At 43.4% G+C, this 26177-nt stretch overlaps 1 protein-coding gene across 4 annotated transcripts in view; it reads right to left on the bottom strand.

Annotated features, from left to right (window-relative positions):
• Positions 1 to 461: 461 nt before the first annotated feature.
• The window catches only part of MYBPC1 (myosin binding protein C1), a gene marked incomplete at both ends in the record, with an annotated part of 90405 nt that continues 64689 nt past the window's right edge, over positions 462 to 26177 (bottom strand). For 3 of the 4 annotated variants that reach the window (XM_080706663.1, XM_080706662.1, XM_080706660.1), the window contains 8 exons: positions 462 to 562; positions 5745 to 5931; positions 9719 to 9855; positions 10867 to 11026; positions 14841 to 14980; positions 16532 to 16727; positions 19370 to 19458; positions 21772 to 21939. In XM_080706663.1, the coding sequence (XP_080562789.1) occupies positions 462 to 562; positions 5745 to 5931; positions 9719 to 9855; positions 10867 to 11026; positions 14841 to 14980; positions 16532 to 16727; positions 19370 to 19458; positions 21772 to 21939 (1178 nt within the window). Of the gene's footprint in view, positions 563 to 3623; positions 3689 to 5744; positions 5932 to 9718; positions 9856 to 10866; positions 11027 to 14840; positions 14981 to 16531; positions 16728 to 19369; positions 19459 to 21771; positions 21940 to 26177 lie in introns of those variants that run through there. The other variant, XM_080706661.1, reaches the window with a different exon arrangement.

The raw sequence follows: 26177 nt of genomic DNA on the forward strand, positions 1-26177 counted from the left end.
TGTAAAGCAAACTTTAAGAAATCTTTTACTAGCTGGGCATGGTGCACACTTATAATCCCAGTACTTGGTGGACTGAGGCAGGAGGATTGTAGGTTCGTGGCCAGCCTCAGCTACGGAGTGAGGCTCTGTTTCAAAATAAAGAAAAATCCATTGTTTTACTCTAATTTCCTTTGCTTATTCCACAGTTTGCTTTCTTTTGTGTGTGTGTGTGTGTGTGTGTGTGTGTGTGTGTGTGTGTGTGTGTGAAATACAACGACCAAGCACAGACAGTAAACACCAAAATGCTGACGGCAAGTGAGATCTTGTTTGCAATTTTTAATTAAGCAACCTGTGCAAACATATTTTTTTTCTCTTCAACATTAGGAGGAAAGAAAATGACCACACTGGGGTGCCTGGTGGAAAACCAGAAAATGCTTTCTCTCTTCAACCAGATTTCAAAGCAGCAGAGTTTAGCGAGGCCCTCAGTAATCCTCAGGATTGCTCGATTGTAAGTCTCGCAAATATGAGTCAATTATATTGGGAGGCACACCTTGCAAGAGGAGCCTGCAGAAGGAGAGCCCACCTGGAAAGGACAAAAAGGAGAAAGAAAAGTCAAAACCCAACACGTGAAAAAACCACTGCAATGATACTACTGGACTAGCTGCCTGGAAATGTCACTAATCATGTGGCTGTGGGCTACAAAGATTAATTCAGTCCCTACTTGAAAATCTTCTCCTGGCGTAGAACATTGAGAATTTAAAAGCACTTGGCATCTGGACAGAAAAACAAGTTCCTGGCAGACCCATAGCAGTTTACCCCCCCCTTCTATTGTCCAGTCTTAATTTAAATTCCTAAATGGTCAAAAGTACGCGTTGCTCTTTGATTCTTCTATAGAGGACCTCAAAGTCCTGATGGAGCGGCAAAATAAATGCCCATACCATGCTATGGGTCAGCAGGAAGATCTGTTACCAGTTGGTTAATGTTCCTTTTAAGGACAAAAAGTCCTGACACAAGCACACCAGAGAAGAAAAATCCATTATTCCCTCCAACTCTGGCCATTTATAAGCTGTCAAACATGCAAAACATTGGAGCTATTTTGTTAAAAATAATAAAACTGGCCCCATGCCTTCTGAAAGTGAGAGAAATGCCTATAATATTTCATACCTACCTTCTGAGTTTCTGAATTATATTAAAAGAAAAGTATCATTCAAGAATGAACCCATGGAACCACAAAACTGCATGGTCCTCTAATAAAGTGCTTCACTACTTGCTACTAAATCCATGTCCAGACAAAAACGGCATGCTATTCGAACATTCTTAAAACTTCTTTAAAGCAAATTTGAGAACGTCATTCTCCTTTCAAAAAACAACAACAACAACAACAACAATTCGAGTCACATCTTGGTAGATAGAAATGATGCCACTTCTGTACACGTCCATTCCTTGATGCAAAGAATGCAGAATGCGTGGGGACCATTCGCTTCAATCTACAGTAAGTGATCGGATACAAGCTCTACTGCATTCAACAAATTGCCACACGTCAGCAGGAGAGTGTTGTGATGGATGAGTACCGGTTGTTAACGTCAAGATACTGAAATGCAAGTGAAAACTACACCGTTAGTAATTTTAAGGTGTCTGTGTTCATTGAATTACATCATGAAAATCATGCCATATTCCACAGGCTTGGTATGGTTTATGACAGTCATAAGCTTCATATGCCAAAACCATATGAAAGCTTACCTTAGATGACAATATACATTCACACATCCTTACTGCGCTACGACTAAGGGAAAGAAAGAGAAGAGGGGAGAGAGAAGTTACGAGCATTAATAAAGTGCTGACACCGGATTTGAGTGCTCGGATGAAATTACGGTCACGAATTATGATGAGGCGGTTTCATTAATCCTTAGTCATGTGAATGTAGGATGAGGATCCAGTCACTTCAAAAGGATCATTAATGTGTAAAATATTGATTAATATGCGCAACCACTTTGCCGGAATAGGTGGCAAAGCCAATCCAATGATACAGTGAATATTTATGTAAGAGCTTCCAAACCATTAGCTTACCAAAAAAAAAAAACCTACAACATATATATATCGTGTTTTTCAACAAAAGAAAAACATAGACAATTTACAAACTGTTAGTGTTCATATATATATGTTGAAATTTCAAAAGGCAAAATTATCAAGTGTAAATACAGCTAGCTTATTTTACAGCACTCTATTCTAAACTGTTTATACGTAACTGATCTAAGTAAATGCAGGACTAAAGCTCAGGCTACAAGGTCACTAGATGTGTAACCATCAAACTTCAAAGAAGAAGCTGCCATTTTTCCCCTTCTCCTCTTTTCAAAGCCGACACTACCTCTGGAAATTCAGAAAGCGAATATTGTAAACTCAGGCATAGGTCTACATCAAAGTTGACATCAGGCTGCTTCCTGCCACAGAGAACGCAACTTGCTCCTCTCCTTGTGGGCGAGTGGTACATAGGTGATAGGAGTTGTTTAGTCATGAATACATTTTTGCAGCGGGGCCTCGACTTTTCCTTCTCTCAAAGTTTGTAAACATATGAAATAATTTGGGTCCTATAAACATGTCCAATGGATGTAGATGCATTACAGGTAATTTGGGACTGCTGGGGAATTTATGATTAGAGAATCTTATATATGAGAGGTTTCCTTTTTTCTTATTTCTTTCTTTTTTTTTTTTTTTGCAGTACTGGGGATGGAACTCAGGGGCATTCTACTTCCAAGCTACATCCCCAGCCCTGTTTTTTATTCTTTATTTTGAAACAGGGTCTCACTGAGTTGCAAAGGGCCTCACTGAGTAGCTGAGGCTATCTGCTAATCACGATCCTCCTGTCTCAGCCTCCCAAATGCTGGGATTACAAGCATGCACCACCATGCCCGGCTAAGAGACTTCTAATGTCGGATCTATTTTGTGTCTGTCCTCCCTCAAAAATACACAAAATACTTTTTTCTACAACTTTGTCAATTTAAACCGTTCTATTTTCTGAATTTCATCGTGAATCTAAGCAAACTACCCTGCCAACTATCTTAAAAGACAAACATATCTTCCTAAACTTGAAAAATAAAAATATTCAATAAATGTCATCGATTCCTGACTTTTGATAGCCTAGCTCTATAAAAGGAGGCCATCTTCAAACGTAGCTTTCTGACTTTTATTTATGGGCACTGGTAGGTACTTAGCTTTTCTATAAAAATTATTGTTTTTGTTTTTGCTTTTTGCAGTACTAGGGATGGAACCCAGGGGCATTCTACCTCTGAGCTACACTCCCATCCTATTTTTTATTCTTTATTTTGAAACAGGGTCTCAATGAGTTGCAAAGAGCTTCACTAAGTGGGTGAGGCTGTCCACAAACTGCGATCCTCCTGTCTCAGCCTCCCAAATGCTGGGATTACAAGCATGCACCATCACGCCCAGCTCAAAACTTATTGTTTCTATGTTATTTAATATCCTTGAATAATTTGGCCTTCCTGTTCATGGCATAAACACTGTATGCCATGAGCCGCTAAGAAATAGAATTAAAAGCAAGTGAGAAAGTCAAGCTTTACATGCAAAGTACGTTTCCATGTAAGAGGAATGGAACGGAAAGTAGAAATATCCAGTGGGATATGAACTTTTTAAACCTGTTGCTGCCCCTCCAGGAAGACTGGTTGTCCAGGGGTATTTACTCCTTGATATATCACTGCAGGATTAGAATATTTGTACCAGTGTTTATTTATTCTCAGTTGACATTCTTACCCTTTTTTATATAGCTTAACTTGATTTAAGATACCTCTTATCAGAGAACAATGTGATGATAATAAACAATCTCAGATTTACTTTTAGGACCAAAAGTTCTTATCTATATATCACTGTTGTTACCTATCATAAATTATATACCGCATACATTATTTTTATTATTAAATTATACAGTTTACAATTACTAAAAAGCATATAACATCTACACGTATAACATTATTTTATGAAAGGCTCTAATTATTGAACCATTTATGAAAACAACATTTTATATCCTTAGCAATATTCAGTTACTTTCAAAACATAAATAATGGGTAATGGAGTTTCTGAGTTTAGACCTTTAGGGGTATTGTAAAGCATAAACAAAAACTTGGAACTAATTAAGTGAGGAGTTCAGAAACAAGGTCCTTTGCAAATGTTTAGAGAACATCATCATTTAGAGAAAATAAAGCAGCCAAAAATAATGTTTACACTCGAAAGGACTATCTCAATAGTAAGGTTTGACATTTCATAAGAATATTATATGCTTTACATTTACGATAAAAGTAAAATATTTTCTTATCAGCCTAATAAATCTACTATACCATGCAGCTATGAACAAACAAGTCATCAGATAAAAACCACTGCTTTAAAAAAGTTATTATGGGAAATTGCTTTGTTCGAGAAGTTTTCTGCATTTGCACTAGATTTAAGACTAAATGACACTTTAAAAAAAAGTACCTTAAACATATATTATGATTTTCTAAAATAGCTATTTACAAAATCAGCTTTATGACTTTTAGGTTATAATTTCTTCATATAAAGAGGTAAGAAATAAAGACACTATCCTACAAAGGCAATATAGTGCAGTGAAGAATGAGAGAAAACACATTATGATAAAGTCGCCTATTATAATGAGGACTTTCTGCAGGGGTCCCCTGGGCGTCCCCAGGTAGGTTTGCATTGTCAAAAAAAACTTCAGAAAAAAATTATAGTCAATCAATACTAAAATTGATTTAGATGATTGATTAAGATGGCTATCGATACTAAAACATTCCTACCACATAAATCCGTATGTGTTTTCTTGGTTTATATTAGGTACCATATTTCGTAAAACTATTTTAAATGAAACATATATCTGTAAGTAGAGATTGTCTAGTTAGCAATTTTTAAGACAAGCAGTTATAACATTTGCTATATTTTTTAGATGTAATATAAAAACAGTAAATCAGCAGTTATTCATATACATATACAGGAAGTTTTACAGATTGGCACACTAAAACTATTGTGAATTTTTTTTTTTTTTTTTTTGCAGTACTGGGGGTGGAATGCAGGGGCATTCTGCCTCGGAACTACACCCCCTGACCTATTTTTTATTCTATATTTTTGAAACAGGGTCTCACTGATTTGCAGAGGGCCTCACTAAGTAGCTGAGGTTGTCCGCACACCGCGATCCTCCGGTCTCAGCCTCCCAAATGCCGGGATTATAAGTGTGCGTCACCACGCCCGGCTAAATGAGTGTGAATTTTTATTTTTTTAAAAAAATTTTTGAAGATTTAAAGAAATTTATTAAAAAGGTAGAAATACAGAAGACAGTTAAAGCCCCATGCCATTCAGAAATGGCATGGAGGGTGACTCGAATGATTACACCCGAGTGTGAATTTTTAAATTGCAGTTTCCTTGGATGAGTTTTTGCACGAGGTTTCTGTTTCTAGACAGACTATGTCACCATCGACCTCTTGATTTTACACATTCTCACCGTGCTGGACACTGACATTTCACTGAAGTTAATATTCTTTTACTTAACAACAATCACAAGAGATAAAAACAGTTAAGTCATCAAGTAACCTTTAATAAATAAATCTGGGTGGATGCAGCATGTAAAAATGCCTTTTCTCCCCAAATTCCCTCCCCGCCAACGCCACCCCAGAGGGAGCATTTTGGCCAGAAGTCTGGGATTTGCGTCCAGAGCCGCAGTTAAGTGAATGGCGGCCCCGGAGTGGGTCTGCCATGCCATATCCTACCTTTCACCTCCAGTTTGCACTCGATCTCCACGGTGCCGAGCTCATTGACCGCTTTGCAGCAGTAAGTGCCTCCGTCGTAAGGGCTGGGCTTGCGGATCTCCAGCGTACAGACTCCCTGGTTGCTGAACATCCTGTATCTCGGGTCATCCACGATGGCAACTTTGTTTTTCATCCAAGTTATTTTGGGCTGAGGTTCAGATTGAAGAGAGGTAGGTCAGAAGCCTCTCCTTGTGGAGCATATAAAGACATCCCGGCCAGTGACAGAATTGGAAAGCATGGTTTGAAAGAAAGCACTTGGGAGAAGAATAGGGGTGTAATCGGGCACCGTTTCTCTCCAATTAAATTCTACTTGGTGCCTAGCAAGGAAGCAAGAGGGAGACCTAAAGAAGATTTGCTCAGAGTCATCTCTAGGGCAGTCTTTCCAGGCGGATTCAGCCGCATTCAGCTTCATATACCTGGGTAAAAAGCTTTCAGCTAAGCAAGGCGCGGTGGCGCATGCTTGTAATCCCCGCGCTTGGGAGGCTGAGATGGGAGGATTGTGCAGGTTCACAGCCAGCCTCAGCTACTTAGTGAGGCTCTCAGCAACTTAGTGAGACCCTTTTTCCAAATAAAATATAAGTCAGGGGTGTAGCCCAGAAGTGGAAAGCCCCTGGGTTCCATCCCCAGCATAACAAAACAAAACAAGATGAATGGGTTCTGGGCATCTGAGGTACAGAACGGGTGGGGACAGGTCTGTGAATTGTTACCTGCCATATCACAATGTGCATGTAAATTAAATCATCAGGTTGCACCCCTTGAATACAATCTTTATGCATACACCCATATGTTTTATGTGTTAATTTTCTCAAATTAAGGAAAAATTGATCTACAGGTCTATGGTATTAACTCATCCTAGAGTGTATGCCATTAGCATTTTTCAGAAAATCTTAGCAAGAAGTTGAAATGACCATCTGGCTTTCTCCACTTCTTTTTCCTGGTGTTCTTTTTTAATTTTTTATTTATTATAATTGTGTGTGTGTGTGTGTGTGTGTGTGTGTGTGTGTGTGTGTGTGTGTTACTGGTGATGGAACTCAGGGGCATTCTACTGTCAAGCTACATCCCCAGCTGCGTTTTATTTTTATTGTGAAACAGGGTCTCACTAGGTTGCTGAGAGTCCTCCTGTCTCAGCCTGCATACCTGGGATTACAGGTATGCACCACCACACCCAGTTCCTTTTCATATACCTCCTCATTACTTCCTCTCCTCCCTGATACCAGTTCTGTGAGAGGGAATCTGCTCCTAGGAGATAATGCAAGACCAGTCATGACCCAGTCACCCAGGAGGGTGGCGCCAGGTTCCTGACCTCTGAAATATATTTAAAACTCTCCACATTCTCTCTTCCACAGTGTGTGTGTGTGTGTGTGTGTGTGTGTGTGTGTGTGTGTGTGTTTGTGTGTGTTAATGGAGATTGAACCCAGACACATTCTATCTCCGAGCTATACCTCCAGCCCTTTTACTTTTTTTAATTTTAAAATGGGGTTTCACTAAGTTGCTGAGGCTGGCTTCAAACCTTTGATCTTTTTATCATAGCTTCCCAAGTACTGGGATTACAGGAGTGTGCCACCATGCTTGGCTCCCTCTTCTACTTTTTATGTTATCTTTCAGAACCTAAAAATAGCATATCTTTCCTTCTTTTTGTTCTTTATTTTCCTTCTCTTCTTTTTCTTTTTCAGTACTGAGTATTAAAGTCAGGGGCTTTCTATATCTGAGCTATCCCTCAAGCCCTTCTTGTTGTTCATTTTGAAACAGGGTTTTGCAAAGTTGCTGAGGCTGGCCTCGAACCTGCAATCCTCCTGCCTCAGGTTCATGAGTTCTGGGATCACATCCTGCCTGCACAACTGTGCCCTCATGGACCTCTTCCTTTTTCTACCTTTCAAATGGCAGCATTCCCTGAAGCTCCCACCTTGGCCCTCGGCTTTCGCTCTTACCTCAGTGGCATTCGTTTCTAGAGCTTTGGCTCTGAAGGGCACACAGAGCACCTGCACCCGGGGCTCCCAGACTCAGAGAAGCCGCCCTGGCCTTCCCCCTAAGCTCTGGGTGGAACTCTCTGTCTGCCGCCTCACCCTTCCCACTGGGATGTGCCAAGGTCACGTCCTTACACATTCATTCAGCCTCTTTCTGTCTTCAGTCTGGCTTCTCCCTTTGACTTCCCCATTTCTGTTCAAGACATAAATATAAAAGATACTACTGTTCTAACTTTCCAAATTCTAGGGCACTTTCCTTCAGTGCCACCCAGGGATATATATCTTCATGGACGACATTCAATCATTTTTTGTTATTTCCAAAGGCGAACAACATGAAGCTTTATGACCTTTCTGTGACCTCTCCCTTCCTGGCACTCTGCGTCTCATCAAAGCATGCTTTACATTCTGCCTTGCATCTCAATCTGTTATAGGACTCCTGAAGAATCAACACTGCCACCTGGTTTTTCCGGTGAAATCGTATTACTTCCACTTCATACCTCTCAGTACTTTTAAAATTAGGTGGTTTAGGCTGGGCGTGGTGTCACACGCTTATAATCCCAGCACTTGGGAGGCTGAGACAGGAGGATCACACAAGTTCGAAGCCAGCCTCAGCTACTTAGTGAGGCTCTCAGCAACTTAGTGAGACCCTGTTTCCAAATAAAATAGAAAATAGGTCTGGGAGTGTAGCCCGAAGGTAGAAAGCCCCTGGGTTCCATCCCCAACACCACAAAAATAACTAAATAAGTAAATAAAATAAAATTAGGTGGTTTGATCTGGGCATGTGGCACACGGTTATAATCCTGGTAGTTGGGAGGCTGAGACAGGCGGATAACAGGTTTGAGGCTGGCCTCATCTACTTAGTGAGGTCCTCTGCAATTTAGTGAGACCCTGTTTAAAAATAAAGAATAAAAAATTGGGCTGGGATTGGAGCTCAGAGGTAGAATGAACCTGGGTTCTATCCCCAATACCACAAAAAAAAAAAGAGGAAAAAAATAGGTGTTTGCTCTTTCTTTTGAAGCTATCCTTTAGTTAGTAAGGAAATATGAACACATTTTTGTACCAGTATTGGGAATGGCCTAGGAAGATTTGAGAAAGCTATGATTATTAATATATTTCAAAAATTGGGTGAGGGGCAAATCTGTGCAAGGACTTGGTTTCTGCCTAAAAGCAGGCAACTATTCCAATGTAAATTAACCTAGCTAAAGGTGATTAACAAGTCCATAGGAGAAGAGAACTAGGTTTCTCTATCTAAAGACAGATCTTAAGAGAGGAGAACTAGGCCTTTATCTAAAGACAGATCTACATGATGATCTAGGGAGGATGGAGCAGGGTTTGACCTTGCCCTTCCTGAAAGAAGACACCTTGCCACACCTTATTGGGGGAGGTGCCTTACAGGGACGTTCACTATGTCAGAATTATGTAAACAAGATGGAGGTCATGGGTATAAAAAGTCCCGTCCACGTGTAATCCCTTTGGTGTACTCATTTCGAGTCACCCCCTCATGCCATTTTGGCATGGGGCTGTATTTCTGTTTTCTGTATTTCTATCTTTCTAATAAACTTCTTTAAATCTTCAGCAACTGTCGAAGCTATGCATATTTATTCTTAGCTTAGGACAAGAACCCATGGTAATTTTCTGTTTTTTGGTCATTTTTGGCTTTTGTTATGGGTTGGGGGAAAGTGTGTCCGGGACCCTCACAGGGGTTCCCGGGGAACAGTTTCCTCAAACCATATTTTCCTCAATCCATAACAATTTTTACTACTACATACTAAAGCTGAAGAATTAATGTCATTATCTACCAACAGGACTGCTCTCCATCCCCCCATCCTGGAAAGACGCAGATAACGGCTGGCTGGCTTGTGTATATTATGACTTACCATTAGAACTCTGCAGATCTTAAGATGCTATTATAAAATAGCGTCTTTGGGGTCAATGGTTAAATGCAATCAATGTGCTGGAAAAGCACGGTACCTTAGGATTTCCTCTCACGCTGCAGTTCAGGGTGGCGTTGTATCCAGCTATAGCGTAGGTGTTAACCAAAGGCTGAGTAAACATGGGCGCCTCTGTGAAATCGAAGTCTTCATACACTGGGTTTTTGTAGATTTTACCTTAAAAACAAGTATTAAAATATGTTTCAAAATATAAGTTGGCCCGAGACGATGTTATTCTTGGCACACTTACTCATGACTGAAACTTCCTTGAGCTTAGAGGGACGGGAGTGAATGGCACATGGCAAGTATTCTGCAGGGTAGAGATGGCAGCAGTCACACGCGAGACAGAAAGCCAGCGTGGTCACCTGACACTAAAGCAAATACTGACCAGACCTTGTTGCCTTTATGAATAGTTTGATCAGAAATTTCTCCTCCCGTGAAAATCATGAAGAAGGGCTTTAGAAAGAGAGTGATTTATAGCCGGGCATGGTGGCACACCCTTGTAATCCCCGCGCTTGGGAGGCTGAAACAGGAGGATCGCGCAGGTTCGAAGCCAACCTCAGCTGGCTTAAGAGACCCTGTTTCCAAATAAAATATAAAAAATAGGTCTGGAAGTGTAGCCCGGAGGTAGAAGGCCCCTGGGTTCCATCCCCAATACCACCAAAAAGAAAAAAAAAAAAAAAAAGGGAGTGATTTATAAAGAAATAAAACCAGAATTCAGATTTTCCTTTCTTTGCTAAGCAGATCTACTCTGTGGCTACATTAAAGGTGTCAGAGAATAAAAATAACAAAATTCAAGAAGTAAAGGTTCACTTTTTCCTAGCCCTGTGACATCCGCCACTTGTTGATCCACTGCCCAGAAACTGAAATGAATTAAGGTCTATGCCTGTTTAAAAAAAAAAAAAAAAAAAAGCAATGATATTGTACTCTCTCTTGAGACAAAAAAAAGTCCAGGAGCTGGGCATGGTGGTCCTCCACAATTTAAATAAAAATAAATATTATAGGACTGAGATTTTACCTATTTTACCTGAAAATTAGTTTTACATGTATAATTATTTTTTACTTGAACACAATTACCATAATTTCCCAATGTGGGTCACCCTGATCATGTTGCCTTTGGCTGCATTCTTTCTCGGCCTCCCTCTGGCCCTGCCCGCGGGCTTCCCCAGGTCAGCCCAGGCAGCTCACCGTCCTTGGCGATCACAGCACTCTCTTTAGTCATGGTTGCATCCTCACTGAGGCCACACATGTTTTCAGCAAAGACCCGGAAGTAGTATTCATTCCCTATCACCAGTTCCGTAATGGTTGCATTGGTTCGGTGATAATGCTCGATGACGGTGAACCATTCCTGAAAGAAAAAAAAATAATGAAGATGATGTGGGGAAAAAATCACCTAAAACATATACCTTTTCCCACTGTTGATCAGAATAAATAGCAAGGGTGTTTCATCAATGAAAAAGAAAAAAAAGACAGTAATTTTTATACTGAGAGTAACACCAATCAGACTCAACTTAATACGATGGACTTACACTTGGCTAATTTATTTTTCATTTACACATCAGATTCAGATCCCTAGATGTCATCTTCTACTACCTTTATATTTTCTTTATAACCAAACAGAAATGATCATTTATTTACCTACTTGTATATCCATCTTTTGTAGAATAAAGTATAATAGAATTATAGTGCTAATTTATCTATTGATAAGAGATAAGCTACATCACTAGAGGAAATTAAGAGTGTCCACCAAATTTGCCCATCATTAACAAGTTTCTTCAGATCTCAGCACCTCCCTGCTCCCCCTCCCACCAGGTCATCTCTACTACTTTGGTCACACTCTTCTCTTAACTTGGCTATTTATCTTCTCCATAGCACTTGCTGCCTTAAATTTTAAATATAAGCCAGGTGTGGTGGTGCACACTTGTAATCCCAGCATTTGGGAGTCTGAGACGGGAGGATCCTGGTTCGTGGACAGCCTCAGCTACTACTTAGTGCGGCCTTTTGCAACTCAGTGAGACCCTGTTTCAAAATAAGAATAAAAAATAGGGCTGGGGATTATAGCTCAGAGGTAGAATGCTCCTGAGTTCCATCCCCAGTACAAAAAAAAAAAGAAGAAGAAAAAATAGGGCTGAGGGTGTCACTTGGAGGTAGAATGCCCCTGGGTTCCATCCCCAGTAACACAGGAAAAAAATTATATATACACATATGTATAATTATAAAATAAATATAAACATATATTTTTATTTTATTTGTTTACCTTCTCCTCGGCCCACTGGACAGACACCCCAAAACATAAAGCTCGGCTTTCCTTCTCATTGCTCATAGCCACAGTGCCTGGCACAGCACCTGGTGCATAGCTGACATTTTGGCACAAAATAAATATTTAAGCTGGGCATGGGCGTGGTGGCACACACTTGTAATCCCAGCATTTGGGAGGCTGAGACTGGAGGATCATGGTTCACGGACAGCCTCAGTTACTTAGCGAGGCTCTTTGCAACTCAGTGAGACCCTGTTTCAAAATAAAGGATAAAAAATAGGGAAGGGGTGTAGCTCAGAGGTCGAATGCGCCTGGGTTCCATCCCCAGACCCGCAAAAAATAAAAATTAAAAAAAAAAAGTATTACTGATTGCTGCATGAATGAATGAAGGCAAATTAAAATTTTTTCTTCAATTTGTTTCTTTACCATACCAAGAAATAGAGTACCTTTAAAGTTATTACCAAATAGAAAACTTCATTATACCAAATGCTTTTAGTACTATTTAGAAAATATGTTTGCTAGCCAACCGATGCTTTGTAAAGGAACAACATTGTTCTTGGAGTTTTCAGCCATCGTCATCTATGAAGTTTGGATATTTATGACACCAAGCAAATATAGCTATGTCTTCTTTTATTCCTGAAATTATTTATTTATTTATTTATTCATTTTTATTTTTTGCTGTACTGAGAATGGAACTTAGGGGCATTCTACCTCCGAGCTACACTCCCAGCCCTACTTTTTATTCTTTATTTTGAAACAGGGTCTCACTGAGTTGCGAAGGACCTCACTAAGTAGTAGCTGAGGCTGTTCATGAACCGCGATCCTCCTGTTTCAGCCCCCCAAATGCTGGGATTACAAGCATGCGCCACCACACCCGGCTCACTTTATTTATTTGTTCGTTCATTCATTCATTCATTCATTCATTCAATAAATCATTGCAGTCCTGGGGCTGGGACCCAGGGTCCTCTGCCACTGAGCTGCACTCCAAGCCCTTTTTGTTTTGAAACAAGATCTCCCTAAGTTGCAGAGCCTGGCCTCACACTTGTGATCCTTCTGTCTCTGCCTCCCAAGCACTGGGGCCACCATGCCTGGCTCCTGAAGGACTTTAATACAAACCTTCATTCTAACAGCGCATTGTGTTACCTCTTGTCTTTGTGTCTTCTTGCTTTGACTGTGAGTCACAGGCTCCCGCAGCTCCAGCAGGAAAGTGTACTGACGGGGGCCTGGCTAGCCGTGGGCGCTTAGGACCGTGGCTGGAGCCGTGGAGCCACGCAAGGGCAAGCGATATCCTTGGGAGGGGCATGGGCAGGAGGGTACCCCATGGTCTCTGGGCCTGCCCCTGCTGGAGCCCAATACAAACACAGAGTGCAGGGTGTCAGCAGGCGGACCCAGGCCCAGGCAGTGGAGCTGAAGCCCTGGCCAACCTCCCCTTGACTGTACAGGGAGAAGTGCGACGTGGTCTGAGAACGGGGAGCCACATGGGGGTCTTGAGAGCCACTGCGACGCCTGGGTTCATGGCACCCGGGTTCACGGTGGTCTCAGGCCCAGGGGCCAATGAGAAGCCTCCTGGCTGAGAAATCAGATGTTCAGATCTTCCCCTTGCTCTCAAGGTCATCCCTCGGCTCTCAAGGTCAGCTAGCCCCTCAGGGTAATATGAAAGATGGCATTACACAGGCCAAAACCTTATTTTGCCATCTAATACCTCCCCAGCGGGGAAAGGCCATGCTAGAAATAGTTTACGGAGAGAAGCCGCCTGAACTCCCTGCCTGTTCCTTAGGACTGCCTTTCCCAACGTCCGTGGAGCCAGCGTAACTCCAGGACCCGGGTACCTCCTGAGAGCCAACAGGGTAATGCGGAAAGGCTTTCTGTGGACGTCATCGGTGTCATGCTCTATGGTGAGGATGGAGAATGCTCTGAGCCACGGAGAGCGTAAGCATTCGCCTGTTAATTCACGCAAGTACAGACAGCTCAGTGGTAGGGGGTGGCGTTTGGGTTCTGACTCCGACGGTGACCTCTGAGTGCCAGAGAGCCCAACACGCCACCGATGCTTGCCCAGCCTCATTTTCCTCATCTATAAGATTTAGGTTAGACTCATTCTTATTCCAATCAGGTTTTTTCTTGAACACGGTAGGCTATTTTCCTCTCCAGGACCTCTGCAAATACTATAAATGTTAGAATCTTTTTGATATATCTAGTGTCTTTCTCTCATTTATCCCTTCTTTTCTATTTATTTATTTATTTATTTATTCATTTATTTATTTATTTTGGTACTGGAGGCTGAATCCAGGAGCCTCCTACCTCTAATCTATACCCATTTTTATTTTGAGACAGGGTCTCTCAGTAAGTTGCTGAGACTGGCCTCAAACCTATGATCCTCCTGCTTCGACCTCCCAGTGTGGGATGACAGGCATGCACCACCAGGCCTAGCTGTCTTCTTTTTTTTTTCTTTTTCTGACATGTGACCACATCATCCAACACTTATTTCAGAGGAAGGAAAGGTTGCGTAGGAGGAGGTTTTAGTCAGAATCTAGAGGCAGTAAACAGGTGTTGAAGGATTGAATTCCTTGGATTCTCCTGAGCACTGCATCCATTGCTTTGCATTATTTTACCTTAATAATAAACATGCAACCAAGCAAGGTCACATATCCATGCTTCCTTATAGATAAGGGAAATGGAGATTAAAGAGGTCAAATGCTTGGTCACACACACACACACACACACACACACACGGCCTTAAGCTGCGATGCTGGGGGTTAAGTCCAGCCCATGGCTCCTGTGGTCCCGTGGCCTCTCCTGCTCTGCCCCGTCAGCTCTCCATGCTCCTCTCCAGGGCCGAACGCCACCCCATGACCTCTGGGGCACGTGACGTCGCCCCAGCTGCTGAGCAGAGGCAGCCAGATCTTACCATGCTCTTCTTGTCCGCCTTCTGGATCGTGTAGCCCGTGATGGCCGCGTTCCCATCATCCTTCGGGGGTGTCCACGTGAGAGCCACGTTCTCTCCCCACACATCTTCAATCTTCACACTCTGGGGTGGACCCGGGCGGTCTAAGGGGGGAATTCCAGGCATCACTCTGAGTGAGGCCGCGTTCCCTCCCAGTCTATGCCCTGTCACATGAGGATTTTGAAAACATCCTTCCCTGTGTTACAGGAGGCAGGGCTCCTTCAGACTCCCCCATGGGGTCAGACGCCCTGCGTCCTCCCTCAGGATGGAGCCGGACCAAATCCAAGGCACAGAGCAGCCTCCGCATTCCTCTCAACAAAAGATGTGAAGGTTCAGCTGGAGGGAGCTCATGCTTAGTGAAAGGGGCCTTTCAGCCTAGAGGAGGCTCATCAGGGGAGCTGTCCCTCCCTTTGGTTAAAGAAGCTCAAGTTTCAGCAGATGCACTGAAATGTCAGAATAAGAATAAGGATGGCTGGAAGGTTGGGGGGTGCTAAGCAGGCCAGCACTTGTCTAACATGCATGAGGCTCTGGGTTCAATCCTCAGAGCTGTAATAAAAAGAAAAGATGTGGAGCACGCTTATAATCCCAGTACTTGGGAGGCTGAGACAGGAGGATCTCGGTTTGCAAACAGCCTCGCTATTTACTGAGGCCCTATGCAACTCACCGAGATCCTGTTTCAAAATAAAGAATAAAAAGTAGGGCTGGGGGTGTAGCCATGTAGCTCAGAGGTAGAATGCTCCTGGGTTCCACCCCAGTACGAAAAAAAAAAAAAAAAAGACTCCTCCCAGCTCTGCTTTTAAATTTATTTCTTGACAGTAATTATATATATTTCAAGCAAGATGGGAGCTACCCATGCGAGATCCCTGCTGTGTCCTCCCAATTCAAAATGAAAGGAAGAACTAATCTTATTTACTACAAATATCTAACTAGCTTCCAAAGATGAAGAGCTAAACAGTGTTTAAATCTGTTTAGATTCATCTTCCTTCCACTTAATAAAAATTATTTATTCTTCATTCGTACTTCACAACTAGAGAATTTCAGGTGTGGTACAAAGCTACATCCAGAATCTATAATGTATTTTTTTTTTTTTTTTGTACTGGGAATGGAACCCAGGGACTTCCTACCTCCAGGCTACACTCCCAGACCTATTCCATATTTTATTTGGAAACAGGGTCTCACTAAGTTGCTGAGAGCCTCACTCAGTAGCTGAGGCTGGCTTCGAACCTGCATGATCCTCCTGTCTCAGCCTCCCAAGCGCGGGGATTACAAGCGTGCGCCACCATGCCCGGCTTATGATGTATTTCTTATGCAATAACTCAACATAGGAAATAGTTTTGCCCTCAGAGAATCGAGAAACTAAGGGTAAGAGAGAGATGGATTGTCACGTGGTGTGGGTGGATCTCACTGAAAAGTACCTTCATTCATTGTCTTGAACCTACGTGCCCAAGTCTCTCATGAGTAGGATTTTTAATCAGTGAAAAGCTATTTTGAAATGCTTCCAAATCTTACTAATTTACTTTTTAAAATCAGGACCACAAAAAGTAAAGAAAAAAATAAAAGAACTTTATATGGAGCCAGCTAACAAAACTTCCTATTCCTCCCTTAGTGACAAGGACACGGGGCCCCCGCGCTCCCTTCACTGCCTCTCCACCTACCCACGATCTGGATGTCGATGGACGCACTTTCCACGTATTTCTCCACTTTGACCTGCAGGTCGTATTTCCCGGAGTGGCTCCTCTCAGCTTTCCTGATGAAGATGATCGTGTCAGTCTCAGAGTTGCGAATGTTTATTTGATTCTTATCAATTTCTTCTCCATCCTTCTTCCAAGTAACTTCCGGTCTTGGTTTTCCCTAAAAAGCAAGACAGAAAAAATAGAGGGGAGATATGGGATTGTCTCAAGGTGTGTGTGTGTGTGTGTGTGTGTGTGTGTGTGTGTGTGTGTGTAACATTACAAGAACAGCAATGTTTTGATCTATTCCAGGCAAGGGTGGAAAACAGCACCCTCCTAGCCCGGTGGTGAGCGGCCTGGGAACTGGCCGTGGGGAGCCTTGTGCGAGGTGCTACATCCCACGTGACATTTGTTACTCCACTTTGTCTTCACATCAAGGTAAGTATCATTACCCTCATTTGATGGAGATTTATTTTCTGGATAAATGATTTGCCCAAGGCCTTGCAGCTGGAAGTAGATCTCACGGGAGGATCTTCTAGGCTCTGGAGCCTGTGCCGCACGGGACAGTGGGCAAGAGCATGGCTCTGGGGCCCTGGGGCCCTGTTTTTGGACTCTGACCACTTAATAGCTTTGTGACCTTGGGCGAATTTCCTAAAACTCACTGTGCTTCAGCTGCCCACACTGTAGAATAGGAATAACAGTAGTATCGAAAAAGATTGGTTGTAACGGTGGTTATAAAGGGTGGCTATGAAGACTGGAGTCTTGGCAGGGCGTGCTGGTGCAGGCCTGGAATCCCAGTACTTGGGAGGCTGAGACCGGAGGATCACAAATTCTAGCTCAGCCTCAGCAACCTAGAGTGCATTTGTAACTTAGTGAGGCCCTCTTAAGAATTATAAATAAATAAATAGAATAGGTGTGTAGCTTGGAGGTGGGATGCTTCTGAGTTCAATCCCGATCATCACACACACACACACACACACACACACACACACACACACACACACACACAGACACACACACACACGACAGAAGTCTTAAGGAAGCTTCTGCATGCTGCATGGGTGTTAAGGCCATCTAAAGGCTAATGATTTTTATTCCATTGCACTGTGCTGTTCATCTCAGACCTGTCTAGAAATTTCCCTCTGTTCTCTCTAGCTTCTGCCACTACTCTATATGAGCAGACTCTAAGAAATTATAGATCACGGGCCTGAGTTTCTGTTTCTCTGGCAAAGGAGCTTCCTGGAGTTCCAAGCACCTGAGCTCACCCCGTGCAGACAGGAGCCGAGCGTCAGTTCAGTCACTGACGTGGTGTTCCACTGAGGCACAGCTCCCTGTGTTCTGCAATACAGCCTGTGCTGGGCGGCTGAGAAGGAGTGTGCAGGTGTGCGTTAACTCCAGCTCACGGAGTCTGAAGAGTGGTTGGGGGTGCTTGGGCTTGCACCTGCGAAGCAGTGGACCGTGTTGTTGGGGACAGGAAGAAATGGTTCCACATCTTACTTCCTTAAAGGTGCAACTTGCTATTAGCTCCTGGGGGTGGGGGCAGGGGGGGAAGGTGAGTTCTCTAAAACATATGGAGTGGACACACATTGAGACGCGAGGGCTCTGCTTCTGGTGCTGCCATTTCTTGCTGTGTGACCTTGGACAAGGTCACTTAACTGCTTTGATTGTCAGTTCCTTTCCCCCTCAAGTAGGGGCAAGGGAATCTGCTCCTCCTGCCTGGCTGGGTATTTCTGAGGATCCAGTGATAAAATGTTTAGGAAGCCCAGAGATTAGGAAAACGTGCAAACAGGACACGCTACTCTCATTAGCCCATCCCTGGTGGCTGATGTGGCCCCTGGGGTGCCAGACCTATGTACTTACTGGATCTTCTCTTGATCCAGTAAGTACAGAGACTCCCGAGATCTGGGAATGGGGTCAGCCTGGTGGTAGGGATGACCTGGGCCTGAGGGCCGGGTCAGCAGACGGACTCGTGACCTCTTTAGCCACTAACCCTGGCTTTCCATCATGTGAGATAGTAGCTACAGTTGACTATTTAAATAAAAGCTAATTAAAGAAATTAAAATTGTATTTCTCCAGTTGCAGTACTTCTTAGTGGCAGCCACACTGGATCATACATATACAGAATATGTCCATCATCTCAGAAAGTTCTGCTGAACAGCTCTGTCCAGGGACATGACAGGAGTCACAGGAGCAGGGGCCTGCGAGGGTCCTGGGGGGCACAGGGTGTTTGTGTGCGTGTGCAGGTGTGTGCGTCTGTGAGACCAAAGCTGCTCACTGTACACAAAGCCCGGATAGTCCTGTGAACAGCAGGTCCCTTTGCAGGAGCGGTGACTTAACAATAGGCACGTATTTCAGTCAATGGAGTCAAGCTTTCCCACTCCTGTTATACATACTCTTACTGGAAGTGCTTGGTTGGGGTTGTGGAGGGAACATGGTTCATCTCGCTTTCTCTAACGTGCCACTGAGCGCTGCGTGCAATGCTGTGCGTCACGGACCGCGAGGGGCAGGGAGGCGCTTCACCCATTTCTCCATTCACCAAGTCGCTGATGTTCCTCCACTGCCCCATTGTGATTCCTGAGCTTCAGGCAACACTAGGACTCATTTTTCACATACAGAAGGGATGTAAGACAGTTTTAAAGGCTTCTCTACTTCTAGGGCAGGAGGGCAGGAAGTCCTCTAGTTACCCTCCAGATCTCTTCTGTTACTGACCCACGTTCTCTCTGAACCACTATCAACTTAGATGCTAGAACACTCCCTTCTCCACACCACCTCTTGTGCACCCCAGCCCCGGAAGGAGAAAAGGCGAGACCCTTGAATTATTACCTGGAAAGGTATAACCAGATTGACGGCTTCTCCGACTCTGCGGATATAGGTTTGCTTCAGGTGCCGTGGGATGCGAATCTTTGGAGGCTCTGTGGGAGGGTAGAATAGTGACATTTTGCAGCCAGCATAGACTCCTGGCTGTGCCTTGCGTAAGCACAATGGCACAAGGCTCACTGGCCCATCCTAAGAACCATGTCTCTGCAAGACATTCTTAGAAGGGTCACTAAAAACTGTATGTGGCGGCTTTGTTAGACTGTTGACTTCAAAGCAGAGATGTTTTAACAGTTTAATGTATACTTGGCTACCCTGACTTTATTGCAACTTTCTATTTTTACTGTCATTTAAGCCTAAAGTGACTTTATATGAAAAGCTTCTCTCTCAGGTCCTTATACTTATTTACACTAAAATATGATGAGTTGTAGTTTCCTAAAGATTAGCTATGGTGTGGAGTCTGAAACCATGTTAATGACTTTTTTGTATTTTGATATATTAAAATTTATCATCTTCTAGGGACTTGGGAGGCTGAGGGAAAGAGCAGCACAGGTCTGAGGCTACTTAGCAAACAGGTCTGGGGAAACCTAGCAAAGATCCTGTTTCAATAAAAAATAAAAAGGGCTGAGAGTATATAGCTCAGTGGTAGAGCACCCCTGGGTTCTATCCCTAGTACAGAGAGAGAGAGAGAGAGAAGAACCAATAGTAAAACCAAGGGACAGAATAATAGACGTCCACAATTCTACTTTTTACTTGAAGTAACAGGTCCATTTCATTCAATTTTTAGACTATGTCTAACAAAATACTCAAAAGGTCCGAATAAGCTGGCCAGGCTAGTCTCGAACCTGGAATCCTGTCTCAGTCTACAAGTACTGAGATTATACGTGTGCAACCATGCCTAGCCCCCTAGTCCTTTTTAAAAACGTTTTATTTTGGCCGGGCGTGGGGGCACAGGCTTGTAATCCCCGCGCTTGGGAGGCTGAGACAGGAGGATCGCATGGGTTCGAAGCCAGCCTCAGCTACTTAGTGAGGCTCTCAGCAACTTAGTGAGACCCTGTTTCCAAATAAAACATAAAAAAAGTCTGGGAGTATAGCCTCTAGGTAGAAAGTCTCTGGGTTCCACCCCCAGTACCACCAAAAGAAAAAAAAAAGTTTTATTTTTATTTATTTATTTTTGTGGTTCTGGGGAGGGGACCCAGGTACATTCTACCTCCGAGCTACACCCCCAGCCCTATTTTTTTAGTCTTTATTTTTGAAACAGGGTCTCACTGAGTTGCACAGGGCCTTACTAAGTAGTAGCTGAGGCTGTTAGTGAACCCGGATCCTCCTGTCTCAGCCTCCCGAATGCTGGGATTACAAGTGTGCAGCACCACGTGTGGCTTAAAACGTTTTAATTTGAAACAGGCTCTTGCTACATTACTGAGGGTCTCACTAAGTTGCTGAGGCTAGCCTTGAGCCTGTGACCCTCCTGTCTCCGCCTCCCAGGTACTGAGATCACAGGTGTTTGCCATTACAACTGGTTTTCTTGGCCATTCTTTACAATGGAGTTCCATGAAAAAACTGGCCATTCTACCCTCCAACTCACTTGACACACGGTGCTCTCTGGGGTCAACCACTGGACTGTGGTGTGTGGCACAAGCACTTCACACATGCTTACAAAGAAAACTGTGCTCGAGGACCAGGGTTTAATACAACTAATAAGTTCTATGCTTTATCAACATCACTTTAAAGTAAAACTGCATGGTGGCTGGTATGGTTTGGTGAGATTGACTTGTTTTCCTAAGAAAGCACCAACAGCTGTATTCACCTTCCTTTGTGCATTATCAATGCAGATGTCAAAACATGGAAAGTATTTATTTATATAATTAAGAAAATGGTTCTGAACTTGCAGATACATTTGAGCCATAATTGCCACTGTGAAAATGATGTGCTCTGCTGTACCGACACACACTCTTTCTGCAGTGTGACCAGGCAGCCCCACCCAAGATAGCGCAGAAAACTCAGGCTAACTTTCTAATTAACAGGCCCTCAAAGAATCAAATTTCAAACCCAGAGGAGCTCCCAGGAAGCGTTAATAAAGTATCAAAGCAGCGGCAATGAAATAATTTTTGAGAAAAAGACAAAAAAATAAAGCCAACACCGGGCGTGGTGGTGCACGCTTGTAATCCCCGCGCTTGGGAGGCAGAAACAGGAGGATCGCGCAGGTTCGAAGCCAGCCGCGCTGGCTTAGGAGACCCTATTTCCAAATAGAAATATAAAAATAGGTCTGGGAGTGTAGCCTGGAGGTAGAAGGGTTTCCAGGAACCCCAGTACCACCAAAAATAAATAAATAAATAAATAAATAAATAAATAAATAAATAAATGCAGACGATGTAAAAGGAAGACTAAGGTTTGAAATCCTTGCCCCGTACCTATGATTTCCTTCACGAGAATGGGCTGGGAATAGTACTTGGGTTCGCTTTCGCCCGCTGCATTCACAGCCTTCACACGCACAAAGATCTTGGCGTCGGTTGGCAGGCCTGTGATGGTGAACTTGGTCTTGTCGATTAGATCCGTGTTGGCGACGATCCAGTCCTCAGCTAAAACCCCCCGTAAGAGAAGAGAAGAAGAAAGAAGACTGGGATTTAGTGGAAGAAATCATCCTGACCATCACAGTCAACGCCAACTTAGGATTTTACTTGTAATGATGAAGTCATTTGGGAAGAGTATGACTTTGGTCTGGACTTGGACTTAGATGGTGGGTATCTTTTATGTACTTTAATGAAAAGAGGCCTAAAAACGGTAAAAAAAAAAAAAAAAAAAAAAAGCACAGGAGGAATAAACTATCAGATCCTGCTATTTCTGAAAAACCTCTTACTCAAGATTAAAGTATCCCCAATAAGAGAAACTTGTCCCTGAGAGTTTTGCAGGGGTTTTATTCCAATTTGGTTTTTTACAATGATAATGTGGTGATGTAAGCAGAGATTGCTGTTCTTATGAATGAGGGACTTTGACTTTTATAGCACATCAGCTCTCAGTTTTGTCTTGTGATTGTGAGAGGCTAATATGATCAGCTTCATTTGCATTCACGAAGAAATGACACTGTGCTCACAAAGCACGGGTCATGAGCACAACTCAGAAGGAGTCGGCATGATTCTTAAGCAAATCTGATTTTTTTTAAATTTTAGTTTTTAGTCGCTTTGTGTACAACAAGAGAATTTAAACCTAGCCTTCAGGGCTTAAAAATATTTCTGCCTCCAAAAGTCAGTAGGCAGTATGCACACAAGATAAAAGAAGAATCGGATGCCAGCGATTCGCTCCCCTCCTCTCCACCCTCAACTCCAGGGCATTTCTGTTTGTGGGCGGTGGGTGACTTCATGCGCGGTCATGGGACATTCCCGGAAATGTTTTCACACAGTAAGAAAGTCCGAGCGCTTCACAGGATACTTTACCTGGTAGATCAAACGCGGCCTCCCCATTTTCATTAGACTGTTTTGCTGATGTACCTTTGAGAGTCCGTCATTAAAATTAATTAAAGACACCCACTTTCACGCCAGAAGAAAGTCGTTATCAGTAGTCAGCATTCTCTGTTAGTAAAGTATGCAAAGTATGCGGAGATTGTCTTCAGAGAAGAGACCAAACGTGTGAGGGGGGTTTCTCAAGGAGAGGCACAGTCTGCTCTCTGTAGCCTGTGGTCTCTGTCCTGAGGCACTTGCCTCAGAGAAGAGGAGGAGAAAAGAAGCTGGGGTACCCCTCGCTGTGGGAAGAAGACAGAAGAAGAAAGCAAGACCCTGAAAGAAAAAGAGGAGCAGGCCTGGGAGCCCAGGGTGGCTGCACAGAGCGGGAGAGCCCATCCTCTCCCTGCCCCTACCCTGCACCTCAGCCTGGAAGGATCTTCTCCAGTCCCCAGGGAGCACGATGCTCCCATAGTGGGCTCCCTTACAGAATCAGGGAATGTGAGCACTGTGATAGGGCTCAGCCAGGTCCTGCCAGGCTTTCCAGTTCAGGAGGCAGCCCCAGTTGCCATGACAACAAACTGAATATCAAGAAAACAACCTGGGCCGGTGTGGGTCCCCACACTCCATGTGGATGGTTCATAGGATGGTCTGGGGCATACCCTATGAGTTTGGGGTGATGACTTCCTGGGTTACCACGAGAGCTGGGGTGTAGAGATGGGAACCTTTGGCTCTCTTTCCATCCCTCCCAGGAGTATCAAGGGGAAGGGGCAGGAATCCAGATAACCTGGCAGCTGAAAGGGCATCCTGTGGATGAAAAAATGACTTAGGACTTAGAAAAAGAGATACATCTTTAAGCAGCGGTCTGCTTGAGAACGCCTGTGTGGGTATTTTCATCGTCAAGAGACAACCCACGAGGAAGTGAAAATGAGAAGCTGAGAAAACATGTAGGAAAGAATGAAGAACTGGGAAAGGAGAAAATTTCAAGAGAAAACAGGATGAAAAAGATCAAAAAAGGCAAAACAAAAACAGCCATCTCTTCACCATTGAGCCTCTCCGTAACTGAGGGAAACAGAGAAAGAAAATGATGTCCGAGGGTACGGGGAAGGAATGTGTTAAGTTATTTAATACGTGAGGTGCATGTTTAAGAGAGAAAAGTCTAGACTAGAGTGAAAGGAGGAAACGAGAGTAAAATGCTGCAGGCAGTAAAATAGGATAACAAAAACGAGAGGGGGCAGAGTCAAAATCAACACACGACCTTACGGGAGAAAGATTTCTCTTACAGAATAGACCTGACAGATGTAAAAGCATTAAACACTACAAAAAAATTAGTCCGGAGAACAGCAGCCATTAAAAGAGAATGAAGAATAAGGCAGCCACATAAAGAAAAGGAAAGACTGCAAGAAGAAAGACACGTTACGCAAGAACTTCCAGGGAAAGCTAACTCCAAAACGTTATGTGGCAAAATAGATAACATAGTACTGACTGTGTACATATACATATGTATGCGCCTATATACATATGTATCTACACAGACCACACACAAAATTATGTAAAATACACTTCGTTGTATTTTAGCTAAGGTGGGTAACATCAAAATGACAGCCATCTATCATTTTGCTGTATCTTCTTACTTTTTAAACCTATCAGAAAGAAAAGAGTAAAGAATTTGCTCCGTTTCATACATACACAAGGTTCACGCTCAGCAGCCATGTCACATATAATTTCGGAAAATTCTGCTGGCTGGGTGGTACCCAGGGCGGAGAGGAACACTCATGATTTTTTTTTTTTAATAAGAGGACAAAGGAAATAGGAATACACCACATTTTCAAGTGCCCAAGAATTTTCTTGTTAGATTCGTCACTCCCTTGGTGCTCTAACCCTGGGACCTTCCTTTTACTATCCCCATTGGTTGGGGTTAGTGGCTTTCTAAGCCCTGGGGAAATCCCGTGTGGCGCTCTGTGAGTGTAGAAGGAGCTGGGTGATGCTAGAGCACGTCATTCCCCCTCTGTTCCTCTTCCCTCATGGCCAGCAGGATCGTTTTCATTGTTGCCTCAATCCGGGGGCACTGGGAGTTCTTTCTCAGTGGTTTCTTCTTCATAAGAAATTTTTCTCCAGGGCAGGTGCGGTTGTGTTCAGGTTCAGGTTCCTGATTTCCCAAATGTGCTCTTTAGCCTGTGCTCTTTAGCCAGCTCTGTGGACTCTGTGCATCTCAGAAGGACCACATTTGGCTTGTCTCACTTTCAGTAGGAAAGAGATGAATCCCCAAGAGAGATAAGAGGAAGTAAGGCAGACCTCACCTGCTGCTGATGGTATGTATTGCAAAATCACCTGGAGCATCCATGGTAAAGTTTGGGGACCCAAGAGTCTTTTTAGAGGTTAAGCCTTGGGCTCCTTTTTGTGAAATAGGAACAGACTTTCCTACCATCATGTGAAGTGGAGGCTCAGTCCTGAGCTGGGGCCGTTTATTTCATCCCTCTCCTCTCCTCTCCTCTCCTCTCCTCTCCTCTCCTCTCCTCTCCTCTCCTCTCCTCTCCTCTCCTCTCCTCTCCTCTCCTCCTCTCCCTTCCCCTCCCCTCCCCTCTCCTTTCCTTCTTTCCTTTCCTTTGTGGTACTGGAGATTGAACCTAGGTACATTCTACCTCCGCCCTTTTTATTTTTTGTTTTGAAACAGGATCTTGCTAGGTTGTTGAGAGTCTTGCTAAGTTTCTCCAGCCTGCAATCCTCCTCTCTCAACCTCCCAAACACTGGGATTACAGGCACGTGCCACCTGGCTCGTTTACCCATTTTCAAATGTCATCTTCTACTTATGGCAGCTGAGAAGCCAAGAAACACGACAGGCTTTGATGAATGTCACATCTTGGTTTTCTTTTACACTCTAAACTGTATTTTCTTGTGTCATTTTCTTTTTTCTCATTGCTTCTATTAGTGATTTTGGGGGGGCCTTGTTTCTTGGTTCTTTCTAAATTTGATTAATTTTCATATACCCAGGCCTTGAGATAAGTCACTATCATACGGTGAACCTCTTTCTTACACTCTTTGGGATTTGATGCTATTACCTTTGAAAGTAAAAGTTGTTCTTAATTCTTCTTTTTCCCACTCAGAATACAAGAGATGATTGCCAGATTGCCAAATACGTAATCTCTCATTATTAACTTAAACACACAGCTCTTTTGACAGCTAGCTTCCGCTCAGCATAGGATTTACATTTCCCAACATGCCTTGCCCTAACTAGAGTTTCACTGTGCTATGGTACAATGTAATTCCAGAATGCAGTTCCACAAAAGGAAGTTTCTGGAGTCTTGTCAGAGGCCTTTCCTCCTATGTCTGAGCCAGAGTATTGTCCAGATCTCAATTTATTGAGAATCAAGTCCTAAAGAACA

Source organism: Muscardinus avellanarius (genome assembly GCF_963383645.1).
Source record: "Muscardinus avellanarius genome assembly, chromosome: 11".
In the NCBI taxonomy this organism is placed as follows: Eukaryota; Metazoa; Chordata; class Mammalia; order Rodentia; family Gliridae; genus Muscardinus; species Muscardinus avellanarius.